This window comes from Moschus berezovskii, chromosome 11 (genome assembly GCF_049115385.1).
Source record: "Moschus berezovskii isolate FMDL1 chromosome 11, NW_MosBer_1.0, whole genome shotgun sequence".
NCBI classification, from domain to species: Eukaryota; Metazoa; Chordata; class Mammalia; order Artiodactyla; family Moschidae; genus Moschus; species Moschus berezovskii.
This window is the reverse complement of record NC_142470.1, coordinates 8752640-8766767: the sequence shown is the minus strand read 5'-3', so window position 1 is coordinate 8766767 and position 14128 is coordinate 8752640. Positions and strand designations below refer to the sequence as shown.

General features: G+C 44.3%; 1 protein-coding gene across 1 annotated transcript in view; it reads left to right on the top strand.

Annotated features, from left to right (window-relative positions):
• Positions 1-14128, top strand: part of GARNL3 (GTPase activating Rap/RanGAP domain like 3) — a 168585-nt gene that overhangs the window by 89893 nt on the left and 64564 nt on the right. Inside the window, exons 6-7 of the mRNA XM_055400212.2 lie at positions 1191-1309; positions 12672-12736. Of these exons, the coding sequence (XP_055256187.2) occupies positions 1191-1309; positions 12672-12736 (184 nt within the window). The remainder of the gene's footprint in view (positions 1-1190; positions 1310-12671; positions 12737-14128) is intronic.

The window sequence follows — 14128 nt, the reverse complement described above, 5'->3', positions numbered from 1 at the left end:
TCCAGGGCCAATACAGAACAGAGAGGCATTATGCTATAGGTTCTGGTGACCAGGGTTTATTTATCACCTGCTATGTGCCAGGCACTGTGCTCTGGCAAAGGCAGTTATGATCCCTGCCCTCGTGGGGACTGCAGACTGAATCCTGGATCTACTATTATCCACTTAGGACTCTATACCAGTCACTCCCACTTCTCTGAGTCTTAATTTCCTCATCTTTAAAGCAAAGATGTTACTCGTACATGCCTAGGAGGTTTGAACAGAAGTGTCAATGAGGCACAGGAAGCCTGGTGCGTGGCACATACCAAGAGCTCTGTCGTGAGTAGTGGTGCACATTTCGATGTGAAGGATTCACGTGATCATACATGGAAAGATGAAAACAGGAACATGGTCAGCAACAGATGGTAGTGAGACTGGAAGAGTAATCACTATGGCAGGATTAGAAATGAGTTGAAGAAATTGCTTATGAGGCTGACTCATTAATTTATTGATTTATTTGTAGAAGATGCAATACTTGAGCTATTTGATTGGACCCAAATGATATTTTTTTTAAAAAATCAGACACTGTATTATTCTAAGAAGTTAATTTATTTGGCAAGACATATCTCTTTATAAAGAAAGAAATGGGGAGAAATTTGTTATCTTCCCAATTACTTGAAAGCCTTTGCCTGGGGTAGTGAGAACTTCTGAGAAAGGTGGTGCCATCAGTTTAGATGTCTTCAGTTGCCTCAACTGGCTTAAATTTCAAGGGAGAGAGCAAGAGACCAGAGGTAGGGTAGACTCTGGGGTTGCTGGAGTCAGAGGCTCGGTGATGTTGTCTGTGCTGGCCCTCCTCAGAGTCACAAGATGGTTGCAGTAATTCCAGGCATCACTTCTAGACACCACCATCTCCAAGGGAAAAAGGAAGGCCATCTTCAGCAGTGAGGAAGCCTTTTCAGGAACCCCTTGACATACTTCTTCCCTTATCTCACTGGCCAGAATCGGGTCACATGTTCATTCCTCAGCCCATCCCTGGCAGGGGGACCCAGAAAGCATGATTAGGATAGAGTCACCAGGTTCTGTCCCAAGCTGGGCTGGAGATTACCATTCTCTGATCCTGTGGGAAGGGCTGGCTTCCACCTGCAGCACCCACTGCTCCCAGCACCCAGAGGAGCCAACCGCATTTTCACATTCTGAATCTGCCTCTTTTCCAGTCCATCAGAACTACATTGGAAATGATGCCGAGAAGAGCCCCTTCTTCCTGTCTGTGACCCTCTCTGACCAAAACAATCAGCGTGTCCCTCAATACCGTGCAATCCTTTGGAGGAAAACAGTGAGTGTCTGACCTGCACCTAGAGTTTCAGCACCACTCCAGAGTTTAATCAGTATCATTGTTGGCTCTTTTTCTACGAGGATTTTTGAGGGGGCCTATTGAGGATTATTCTGTTCACAGGAGGGACCTTCATGCCCTGAGTTGAACATCAGCTTTTCCTATATAAGCCACTAAGCAGACAGGTACCTCCCCCTCAGTCTCTACCCTCTGGGAATACAGGACTGTGTTAACTTTTGCTGTTACTGGTACTGAAAATGATAAGCTGGCTCACCTTCAACTAAAAGAAATAAAATTTAGTGGAGTATAATACTGTTACACGGGCCCAGTCCCTGGGGGGGGGGGGCCTGTTTCCGCCAGCCAGTCTCAACTGCTGAATCAGCTGTGCTCCCAGGATTTCTTACAGGCTTAGCTCCTTTCATCAATATCACAAACTAGAAAAGCAACCTGAGATTTAACAAATACCTGCTGCCCATGGTGGGACACTGAGCTGAAAGCAGACCCTTTCAACTCAAGGACACAGGTCTTTCTTTAGCACAGGAAAGTTTTTTATGTTCATTAGTGTTGCTTCTTTTCCTGTTTTGATTTTTTTTTCTAGTAATTCTTATATTTGACCTCTGTCTTTCATCTTTTACCTTTTCTGCTTCTCTTGGTCTTTTTTTCTTTGCTTCTTGGAGAAATTTTTAGAGATATTATGGACCCTGGAAAGAGCAAAGCATTGGAGTTAAGCAAAGTAAGGTTAAAATAAAAACCTCAATAACAAATTCATTTGGGTTGGATTTGAGAAGATTTCTCATGCCCTCTGAGCCTCCACTTTCTTCTTTGTAAAGTGGGGAAAGTTCTGGGCTGTGGCTGACAGAATGATGAGTACTAACAAGACTACATTAAGTGAGATCTTGAAAATTTATCCAGTGTCCCAAGTCATCAAATCTTAAACTGGTTAGATGCCTGAAGGTTAAAACATTTTATTCTTGGATTGCTGAGTACAGCATATAATTTAACAAGCAATAAAACAAACCACACTTAGAAAATGTTAGTTCTCTTATTTGGTATTCCCACTCAATGGGTACCTTTGTTGAAATCCAGTATTTAAATAATCACATGCTGATTTTTGTCTCAGCTACATAGGATATCAAAATTGCTATGTAGATCTTTTTGGAAAAGACATAACAGAAACTTAAAAGAACAGCAACTTTTATACACATACACACACTTTTGCACACATGCATACATATAGAGCAATAAAGTAGCAATTTCAAAAGCCCAAAAAGAATTTCCAGTAACCACTACAGAATAAACTGTGGCTAGGAACTTCTTGTGATGATTAAAAATAGTAATAACAGTGAAATCTAACACTTAGCAAGCACTTACTATGTGCTAGCTAAGTCCTCTGAATACATCAGTTCAGTTCAGTTCAGTTCAGTCGCTCAGTCGTGTCCGACTCTCCGCGACCCCATGAATCACAGCACGCCAGGCCTCCCTGTCCATCACCAACTCCCGGAGTTCACTCAAACTCATGTCCACAGAATCGGTGATGCCATCCAGCCATCTCATTCTCCGTCGTCCCCTTCTCCTCCCGCCCCCAACCTTTCCCAGCATCAGAGTCTTTTCCAGTGAGTCAACTCGTCTCATGAGGTGGCCAAAGTACTGGAGTTTCAGCTTTAGCATCAGTCCCTCCAATGAACATCCAGGATTGATCTCCTTTAGAATGGACTGGTTGGATCTCCTTGCAGTATAAGGGACTCTCAAGAGTCTTCTCCAACACCACAGTTCAAAAGCATCGATTCTTCGGCGATCAGCTTTCTTCACAGTCCAACTCTCACATCCATACATGACCACGGGAAAAACCATTGCCTTGACTAGACGGACCTTGGTCGGCAAAGTAATGTCTCTGCTTTTTAATATACTATCAAGGTTGGTCATAACTTTCCTTCCAAGGAGCAAGCGTCTTTTAATTTCATGGCTGCAATCAGCATCTGCAGTGATTTTGGAGCCCAAAAAAACAAAGTCTGACACTGTTTCCACTGTTTTTCCATCTATTTCCCATGAAGTGATGGGACCAGATGCCATGATCTTTGTTTTCTGAATGTTGAGCTTCAAGCCAACCTTTTCACTCTCCTCTTTCACTTTCATCAAGAGGCTTTTGAGTTCCTCTTCACTTTCTGCCATAAGGGTAGTGTCATCTGCATATCTGAGGTTATTGATATTTCTCCCAGCAATCTTGATTCCAGCTTGTGCTTCTTCCAGCCCAGCGTTCCTCATGATGTACTCTGCATATAAGTTAAATAAGCAAGGTGACAATATACAACCTTGACGTACACCTTTTCCTATTTGGAACCAGTCTGTTGTTCCATGACTGGTTCTAACTGTTGCTTCCTGACCTGCATACAGGTTTCTCAAGAGGCAGGTCAGGTGGTCTGGGATTCCCATCTCTTTCAGAATATACCACAGTTTATTGTGATCCACACAGTCAAAGGCTTTGGCATAGTCAATGAAGCAGAAATAGATATTTTTCTGAAACTCTCTTGCTTTCTCCATGATCCAGCGGATGTTGGCAATTTGATCTCTGGTGCCTCTGCCTTTTCTAAAACCAGCTTGAACATCTGGGAGTTCACGGTTTACATACTGCTGAAGCCTGGCTTGGAGAATTTTGAGCATGACTTTACTAGCGTGTGAGATGAGTGCAATTGTGCGGTAGTTGGAGCATTCTTTGGCATTGCCTTTCTTTGGGATTGGAATGAAGACTGACCTCTTCCAGTCCTGTGGCCACTGCTGAGTTTTCCAAATCTGCTGGCATATTGAGTGCAGCACTTTCACAGCATCATCTTTCAAGACTTGAAATAGCTCAACTGGAATTCCATCACCTCCACTAGCTTTGTTCCTAGTGATGCTTTCTAAGGCCCACTTGACTTCACATTCCAAGATGTCTGGCTCTAGGTCAGTGATCACGTTATTGTGACTATCTTGGTCGTGAAGATCTTTTCTGTACAGTTCTTCTGTGTATTCCTGCCACCTCTTCTTAATATCTTCTGCTTCTGTTAGGTCCATACCATTTCTGTCCTTTATCGAGCCCATCTTTGCATGAAAAGTTCCCTTGGAATCTCTAATTTTCTTGAAGAGGTCTCTTGTTTTTCCTATTCTGTTGTTTTCCTCTATTTCTTTGCATTGATCACTGAGGAAGGCTTTCTTATCTCTCCTTGCTATTCTTTGGAACTCTGCATTCAGATGCTTATATCTTTCCTTTTCTCCTTTGCTTTTCGCCTCTCTTCTTTTTACAGCTATTTGTAAGGCCTCCTCAGACAGCCATTTCGCTCTTTTGCATTTCTTTTCCATGGGGATGGTCTTGGTCCCTGTCTCCTGTACAATGTCACGAACCTCCGTCCAGAGTTCATCAGGCACTCTATCAATCAGATCTAGTCCCTTAAATCTATTTCTCACTTCCACTGCATAATCATAAGGGATTTGATTGAGGTCATATCTGAATGGTCTAGTGGTTTTCCCTACTTTCTTCAATTTAAGTCTGAACTTCGCAATAAGGAGTTCATGATCTGAGCCACAGTCAGCTCCTGGTCTTGTTTTCGCTAACTGTATACAGCTTCTCCATCTTTGGTTGCAAAGAATATAATCAATCTGATTTCGGTGTTGACCATCTGGTGATGTCCATGTGTAGAGTCTTCTCTTGTGTTGTTGGAAGAGGGTGTTTGCTATGACCAGTGCATTCTCTTGACAAAACTCTATTAGCCTTTGCCCTGCTTCATTCCGTGCTCCAAGGCCAAATTTGCCAGTTACTCCAGGTGTTTCTTGACTTCCTACTTTTGCATTCCAGTCCCCTAGAATGAAAGGGACATCTTTTTTGGGTGTTAGTTCTAAAAGGTCTTGTAGGTCTTCATAGAACCGATTAACTTCGGCTTCTTCAGCATTACTGGTTGGGGCATAGGCCTGGATTACTGTAATATTGAATGGTTTGCCTTGGAAACGAACAGAAATCATCCTGTCATTTTTAAGATTGCATCCAAGTACTGCGTTTCGGACTCTTTTGTTGACCATGATGGCTACTCCATTTCTTCTAAGGGATTCCTGCCCACAGTAGTAGATATAATGGTCATCCGAGTTAAATTCACCCATTCCAGTCCATTTTAATTCACTGATTCCTAGAATGTCGACGTTCACTCTTGCCATCTCCTGTTTGACCACTTCCAATTTGCCTTGATTCATAGGTGTTATTATAATTTAGGGAGCTTAACCAACATGGCCAAGGCTACATGCCAGTAGGTGGCAGACCAGGCAGAACCCAGGGCTCGTGCTGAGCTGTCATCACTGTGCCCAGTTAGTCCAAATGTCATTCTTTGACTCGTGCTGTCACTCTCCCTAAACTGTGAGCTCCATGAAAGGAGGGGACTTAACTGCTTTGTCCTCAGTATCCCTACCAGCAAGCCCAGTGCCTGGTACATAGGAGGAGCTCAAAAAATATCTGTTGAATACATTAATGACATGATTAATGACTAACGAAGTCCAGCTTAACCAGTGTACTCTGTTGCTGCTATTTATATAAACATCTATGTTTCAGAAAATTTTAAGTAGGTTTGAGGTAAAAATCTGATATAAAATAAAGTTAGATCTTACTCATTATTTCCTGCAAAGTTTTGGCCTTACCACTCCCCCCATGCCAGTACAATTGGGGTCAGTTTTTCTGTCAGCATGGCTGCTCTTGAACCACGTTTGAATGACAGTTTCAGAAGATAATGCTGGGGAACATGTGCCAGTTTTCCCCAAGAACGTGCATGATCATCTCTTCTCCTTAACTCCCTACTGAGAAGTGAGGGTGCCTTCATCCAAAGCCTCTTATCTTCTGCAGAAAAAGATTGTTTTCTGCCCTCCTCCACTTACTTATTTTATGCTTGCCTGGATGTCATCACCGACTCTGTGGACATGAGTTTGAGTGAACTCCGAGAGTTGGTGAGGGACAGGGAGGCCTGGCGTGCTGTGATTCATGGGGTCGCGGAGAGTCAGACACGACTGAGCGACTGAACTGAACTGAACTGAACTGAACTACAGTATTACAGTCTCTTCTGGCTTAAATGTTCTCCTTGGATGACTGTCTCTTCTGGACAAATAACCAGCCTTTCGGATTTCTGTCCACTAACCCTGTTCCTCTTGAAGGTGATATTTGGGTGTGAGAAGAGAGGGTTTCTGAGACCTCACAGTAGCCAGAGGTCCACCCAGGACCCTCTGGGTTCTTTCTGGTTTCTGTTGCAGAGGAGCAACCTCTGAGATGTAACTAATCTCCTGGCTTTTAGGGAGTCATTGGAGAGTGCCTGTCCTTGTCCTGGCCACTTGCTCCTTGTAGTGAAGTCACCAAACGCATGAACCCTCTGACCTGATCCCAGGTCTTTGCCAGTTGCTGCACCTGATGGAAGTGCTCCAGCCTCTCGGCCGCAGGTCAGAAGGGGAGGGGCCGTAGCCTTCATCTCCAGTCTTGTTGACCAGCCCCTCAGGGTATTCAAACAGGTTCTACCTGAACGTCCTCTGGAAGGCCATGTCTGGGAAGTGAACACTAGTCCAGGTGCCTCCAGGCCTTACCTTGATGTCCTTGTGGCCTCTCCACCCCACCCCCATCCAGGTCTGTCCTCAGAAGGCAGGCACCCAGGGCCCCAGGGCCTAACCCCTCGGTTTGCCTGTCTTCCTTCTTCCTTCCTTCCACCTCCCTTTCAGGAGCCAGGGGTCGTGCCACACTGCTGCTGCCTCTGTCTGGAATAAGACTTTCTCAATCCTGTCTTCTTCCCTCAGGAAGTAACTGCCCCTTCACCTTCTCACTGGGACAGTTGCCAGGTTCTGGGGAGGAAGAGTAGGGCACATGCAAGGAAAAGTTTTGCTTATTTTAATTTCCAAAGATGGTGTCTAGATTACGTTATAAGTTGTGTAAGCACTTGAAGGAAATGAAGACAGAGAATGATATGGGAGGCTGCCAAAGCAAGCTAGTCCAGGGAGGTCTCCCGAGGAGCTGATGTTAAAGAGACCCAGAGGATGAAAGGGAACTGGCCATGTAGAGAGTAGGGGGAAGGGCGGGGGGACAGTCAGAAGGAACAGGAAATACAAGAGGAACAGGAGCCTTCTGGGACGACTCGGATGGTGAGAGAAGTTAGCGAGATGGGATTGAGACCTGTGACCACTGTGGTGTTAGATAGGATGGGCAGAAGGAGCATTCAACCCCCTCTGAGTAGTGCCAGCGCCCAAATCCAGAACTCTTCTCTCAGCCCTGAATCTTGCAGGGCTGGGTAGGTGTTTGCTGCCCACTTCAGAGCAGTGAGGAGCTGAACCCTTCAAAGCAGGACGTCAGCATGGGGGTGAGTTACTGAGCCCCTGCTGGCCCAGGGCCAGTGCTGGAGGCTGTGGGGAATCCAAAGATGCAGGTGACTCAGCGCTCCCTCTTCCCTTGAGCTCACATCCTCCAGTTAAACAGAAACACAGCTAAATGTATAAACCCTGCTTGAAACTCTCACGCATCTCTGGATGTGTTCCTTCTAAACGCAAAGGAAAAAAATGATTCACCCTTGTAAAAATTCCATCCAGACAATACACCAAGTAAAAAAGGAGAGGATCAAAATTCAAGTACTCAGAGATAATCACTGGAGTGTCCTTCTTTACATCACACACACACACACACACACCCATGCTAGGTAAATGGGTTGATGTTCACACGCACTCATGTATCCTCCTGTGCTCACTTAGTATAGCTGAATATGCACTTGTATTTGACTCTCGCCGTGCATTTGTTAATTCCCCTAAAAACATAGACTGGAAGGTGTTTTTTCTTGGAGGGTGACCGTGGAAACCCACAAAACAAAGGTGATGGGGAAGAAGAACTTTACCTCTTTGTAGTGAAGAAAAATACAGAGGCACAGTCCCATTAGCCCTGGTCTTCAAATCTGTGTTGGCAGCTCATGGTGTTGTTACCAGCATCCAGGCTGGGCTGAATCCTCCCTCCCTATTCCATGCATGCTGCGCGCTTGGTCACATCAATCATTCCCGACTCTGTGACCCCTGTGGACTGTAGCCCACCAGGCTCCTCTGCCCATGGGATTCTCCAGGCAAGAATATTGGAGTGGGTTGCCATTTCCTCCCGCAGGGGATCTTCTTGACCCAGGATGGAAGCCATGTCTCCTGAATCTCCTGCACTGGTAGGCGGATTCTTTTAGAGTTAAAAAGGGAATTTTATGTGTGGACCATGTCATAATCTCTTTTGCTAAATAAACGTGTAGTATAAATCCTTTGCAGATTATAAATCTGTTCAGTTTAGTCACTCAGTCATGTCTGACTCTTTGCGACCCCATGGACTGCAGCACGCCAGGCCTCCCTGTCCATCACCAACTCCCGGAGTTTATCCAAACTCATGTCCATTGAGTTGGCGATGCCATCCAACCATCTCATCCTCTCTTGTCACCTTCTCCTCCTGCCCTTAATCTTTCCCAGCATCAGGGTCTTTTCCAATGAGTCAGTTCTTCACATCAGGTGGCCAAAATATTGGCGTTTCAGCTTCAACATCAGTCCTTCCAATGAACACCCAGGACTGATCTCCTTTAGGATGGACTGGGTGAACTTCCTTGCAGTCCAAGGGACTCTCAAGAGTCTTCTCCAACACCACAGTTCAAAAGCATCAATTCTTCAGCGCTCAGCTTTCTTCACAGTCCAACTCTCACATCCATACATGACTAGTGGAAAAATCATAGCTTGACTAGACAGACCTTTGTTGGCAAAGTAATGTCTCTGCTTTTTAATATGTTGTCAAGGTTGGTCATAACTTTCCTTCCAAGGAGTAAGCGTCTTTTAATTTCATGACTGCAGTCACCATCTACAGTGATTTTAGAGCTCAAAAAAATAAAGTCTGACACTGTTTCCCCATCTATTTCCCATGCAGTGATGGGACCAAATGCCATGATCTTATAGTTTTCTGAATGTTGAGCTTGAAGCCAACTTTTTCACTCTCTTCTTTCACTTTCATCAAGAGGCTCTTTAGTTCCTCTTCACTTTCTGCCATAAGGGTGGTGTCATCTGCATATCTGAGGTTATTGATATTTCTCCCGGCAATCTTGATTCCAGCTTGTGCTTCTTCCAGCCCAGAGTTTCTCATGATGTACTCTGCATATCAGTTAAATAAGCACGGTGACAACATACAGCCTTGACATACTCCTTTTCCAATTTGGAACCAGTCTGTTGTTCCCCATCCAGTTCTAACTATTGCTTCCTGACCTACATATAGGTTTCTCAAGAGGCAGGTGAGGTGGTCTGGTATTCCCATCTCTTGAGAATTTTCCACAGTTTATTGTGATCCACACTCAAAGGCTTTAGCATAGTCAATAAAGCAGAAATAGATGTTTTTCTGGAACTCTCTTGCTTTTTTGATGATCCAGCGGATGTTGGCAATTTGATCTCTGGTTCCTCTGCCTCTTCTTAAACCAGCTTGAAAATCTGGAAGTTCACGGTTCACGTATTGCTGAAGCCTGACTTGGAGTATTTTGAGCACTATTTTGCTAGCGTGTGAGATGAGTGCAATTGTGCGGTAGTTTGAGCATTCTTTGGCATTGCCTTTCTTTGGGATTGGAATGAAAACTGACCTTTTCCAGTCCTGTGGCCACTGCTGAGTTTTCCAAATTTGCTGGCATATTGCATGCAGCACTTTCACAGCATCACCTTTTAGGATTTGAAATAGCTCAACTGGAATTCCATCACCTCCACTAGCTTTGTTCATAGTGATGCTTCCTAAGGCCCACTTGACTTCACATTCCAGGATGTCTGGCTCTAGGTGAGTGATCACACCATCGTGACTATCTTGGTCATGAAGATCTTTTTTGTACAGTTCTTCTGTGTATTCTCGCCACCTCTTCTTAATATCTTCTGCTTCTGTTAGGTCCATGCCATTTCTGTCCTTTGCTGAGCCCATCTTTGCATGAAATGTTCCCTTGGTATCTCTAATTTTCTTGAAGAGATCCCTAGTCTTTCCCATTCTATTGTTTTCCTCAATTTCTTTGCACTGACCACTAAGGAAGGCTTTCTTATTTCTCTTTGCTATTCTTTGGAACTCTGCATTCAAATGGGAATATCTTTCCTTTTCTCCTTTGCTTTTTGCTTCTATTCTTTTCTCAGGTATTTGTAAGGCCTCCTCAGACAGCCATTTTGCTTTTTTGCATTTTTTTTTTCCCTTGGGGATGGTCTTGCTCCCTGTCTCCTATAGAATGTCACAAACCTCCATCCAGGCACTCTGTCTATCAGATCTAGTCCCTTAAATCTATTTCTCATTTGCACTGTATAATCATAAGGGATTTGATTTAGGTCATACCTGAATGGTCTAGTGGTTCTCCCTGCTTTCTTCAATTTAAGTCTGAATTTGGCAATAAGGAGTTCATGAGCTGAGCCACAGTCAGCTCCCGGTCTTGTTTTTGCTGACTATATAGAGCTTCTCCATCTTTGCCTGCAAAGAATATAATCAATCTGATTTCAGTATTGTCCATCTGTTGATGTCCTTGTGTAGAGTTGTCTCTTGTGTTGTTGGAAGAGGGTGTTTGCTATGACCAGTGCGTTCTCTTGACAAAACTCTATTAGCCTTTGCCCTACTTCATTCTGTACTCCAAGGCCAAATTTGCCTGTTACTCCAGGTGTTTCCTGACTTCCTACTTTTGCATTCCAGTCCCCTGTAATGAAAAGGACATCTTTTTTGGGTGTTAGTTCTAAAAGGTCTTGTAAGTCTTTGTAGAACCGTTCAGCTTCAGCTTCTTCAGCATTACTGGTCGGGGCATAGACTTGGATTACCATGATTTTGAATGGTTTGCCTTGGAAACAAACAGAGATCATTCTGTCATTTTTGATATTGCATCCAAGTACTGCATTTCGGACTCTTTTGTTGACTATGATGGCTTCTCCATTTCTTCTAAGGGATTCCTGCCCACAGTAGTAGATATAATGGTCATCTGAGTTAAATTCACCCATTCCAGTCCATTTTAGTTTGCTGATTCCTAAAATGTCAGCATTCACTCTTGCCATCTCCTGTTTGACCACTTCCAATTTGCCTTGATTCAGGGACCTAACTTTCCAGGTTCCTGTTCAATATTGCTGTTTACAGCATCGGACCTTGCTTCTACCACCAGCCACATCCACAACTGGGTGTTGTTTTTGCTTTGGCTCCGTCCCTTCATTCTTTCTGGAGTTATTTCTATTTCTCCACTGATCTCCAGTAGCATATCGGGTGCCTACCGACCTGGGGAGTTCATCTTTCAGTGTCCTATCTTTTTGCCTTTTCATACTGTTCATGGGTTTCTCAAGGCAAGAATACTGAAGTGGTTTGACATTCCCTTCTCCAGTGAACCACATTTTGTCAGAACTCTCCACCATGACCTGTCTGTCTTGGGTGGCAGTACACGGCGTGGCTTAGTTTCTTTGAGTTAGACAAGGCTGTGGTCCATGTGATCAGATTGGCTAGTCTTCTGTGATTGTGGTTTCAGTTTGTCTGCCCTCTGATGCCCTCTCTCAGCATGTACTGTCTTACTGGGGTTTCTCTTACCTTGGATGTGGGGTATCTCTTAATGGCTGCTCCAGCAAAGCACAGCTGCTGCTCCTTACCTTGGACGTAGGGTATCTCCTCACGGCCTTCACTCCTGACCTTGGACGTTGGGTATCTCCTCTCGGTCACTCACCACTCCAGCACCGCACAGCTGTCACTTTTGGGAGATTATAAAAAGGCTAGCCTCATCTGTCGTGGGTGCTTAGATGTGGGACTGAGTCATTCAGGCAAGCCTTCCTTCAGTCCTTTTCCTTCAGTCGGTATTGATGAGTACTTTCTATGAGATAGTCGCAGTGGGTACTCATTCATAGAGGAAGAAACAGACTTTAAATAAGTAAACATAGAAAAATATCAAAGTATACATTATGAAAACTCGGAAAAAGCCAGGTGATTTCTAGTTTGAAAAGTTTTGACCTGGAGGAATCATATTTGGGTCCTATTGAACACATAGAGACTGTTTTCTTATTCTGATCTTTGAGGCTGATCCAGTTCTTGGCTCAGAGACCAAACCCCTTCTCTGGTTTAGGCAGCTCATCTGCGCATCACAATGCCAGAGACACCTGAGACCAGCAGTCCAGACCCTTAAAGCATAAATGCCTAGGGGTTGGAAGGGTGGGGGGTGTTGTTGAGCCTGTGCTGTTAAGCCTGATTAAGAATTTTTTCAACGTAAGATACATTTATTCATATACTTGCCACTTGAAGAAACATGAACAAGACTACACATGTGTTTTTTTTTTTAATGTGACGAGGTAAGACTCTCCCAGGGATGGAAATTGCCAGGCTTCTCACTGGTTTGCTGTTTTGACTTTCTAGGGTACTCAGAAAATATGCCTTCCCTACAGCCCCACGAAAACACTTTCTGTGAAGTCCATCTTAAGGTGAGTACGTGTGAGCAGAAACCCAACAGCAGGCACTCATAAATGGGTTTTATCCTATGAGCATTCTGATGTCAGCTTGCTATTTCCCTGGGCGTTGGCTATATACTAGACATTTTGCTAAGCACTTGGCACACAGTACCTAATTCAGTAGTCACAGTAACCCTGTAGGGAAGGTAGTACTATTATCCCATTTTATAGATGAGGAAATGGAGGCCTAGGAGGACAAAGCCACAGCTGGTGTATAGTGGAACTGAGGCTCAAATCCAGGTCTGGCTGGTTCTGAAATTTGCTGTCAAGCATTTCCGTCCTGCATATGTTGCCCGTTTCTTTCTTGCATGTGTGCAAATACTTTGATTTTGTAAAGAAAATCAAGAAATACTTTTTTCCTTTCATTTTTCTTGTTGGAAATAGAAACTCAGATGTCAGCAAATGCTTCTCAGAGAAGAATGTGCTTTTTCTTCACCAAACAGAAAGCTAAATAAATGGAAGGAACTGCTCACTGCTCAGCACTCAGCTGCTTCTCGGGCCCCCACCTTTCCACCTCCCTCTGTTCTTTCCCCCATGTCAGGTGTCAGCCTCCCCTTGGCAGTGCAGCCACTCAGGTCAGCCTGGTGCTTTGTCACCAGCTAAGATGTTACAGTAACAGTAGCTTCTGTTTGTCAGGCACTGTGCTGAATGTTTTACAAGCATTCTCTTAGGGAATCTTTAAGCCAGCTCCATAAAGTAGATCTATCATTACCGCCTGTTACCACTACTCTACATTGGAGGAACTGGAGCTTCAGAGAGGTGAAGGGATTTGACGGAGATCTCACAGCTGGTAAACCACAGTGCTGGGATTTAAACCTAGATCCGTGTGACTCCTGGGCTTGGGCTGCCAACCACTAATGTCACACACTAGTGCTGTGCGACTCTGAGAGCTTATCCCAGTGGCCTGGTAGTTCAGTCTCCATTCCTCTGCAACCAGGTGGTGGTCGGAGCTGGTATTTTCCGTGTTCCCACCTATTACTGTTACTTGAAAGCATGTCTCTTACAGTGATGAACCTGACTGCCCATTAGTGATTGCAACTGGCTGATGAAAGGGTCCTGAGATTAACAAGTAAAACATTTTGTATCTTATTTTCAAGCTTGATTTTGTCTTTGAATTGCAGACCCTCTCCCCTCTGCTGTAGGCCCCCTGGTTTTCCTCCTGGCCAGTCTGAAGCCTGAGCTAAGAATGCATCCATGGGGAGGTTAACCTTTCTGTTGAGCACTGAAGTATCTTGCTGCTTCTAAATCTGAACTTTAAGTCATGCTTTGAATTATATTGGCCTGAATTTCTGAAAATCCTTTTATTTTCTTCTTCTAAAATGATGTTTCTCCAGTTCCTTTCTTTTGTATATTTAAAGACCGGGG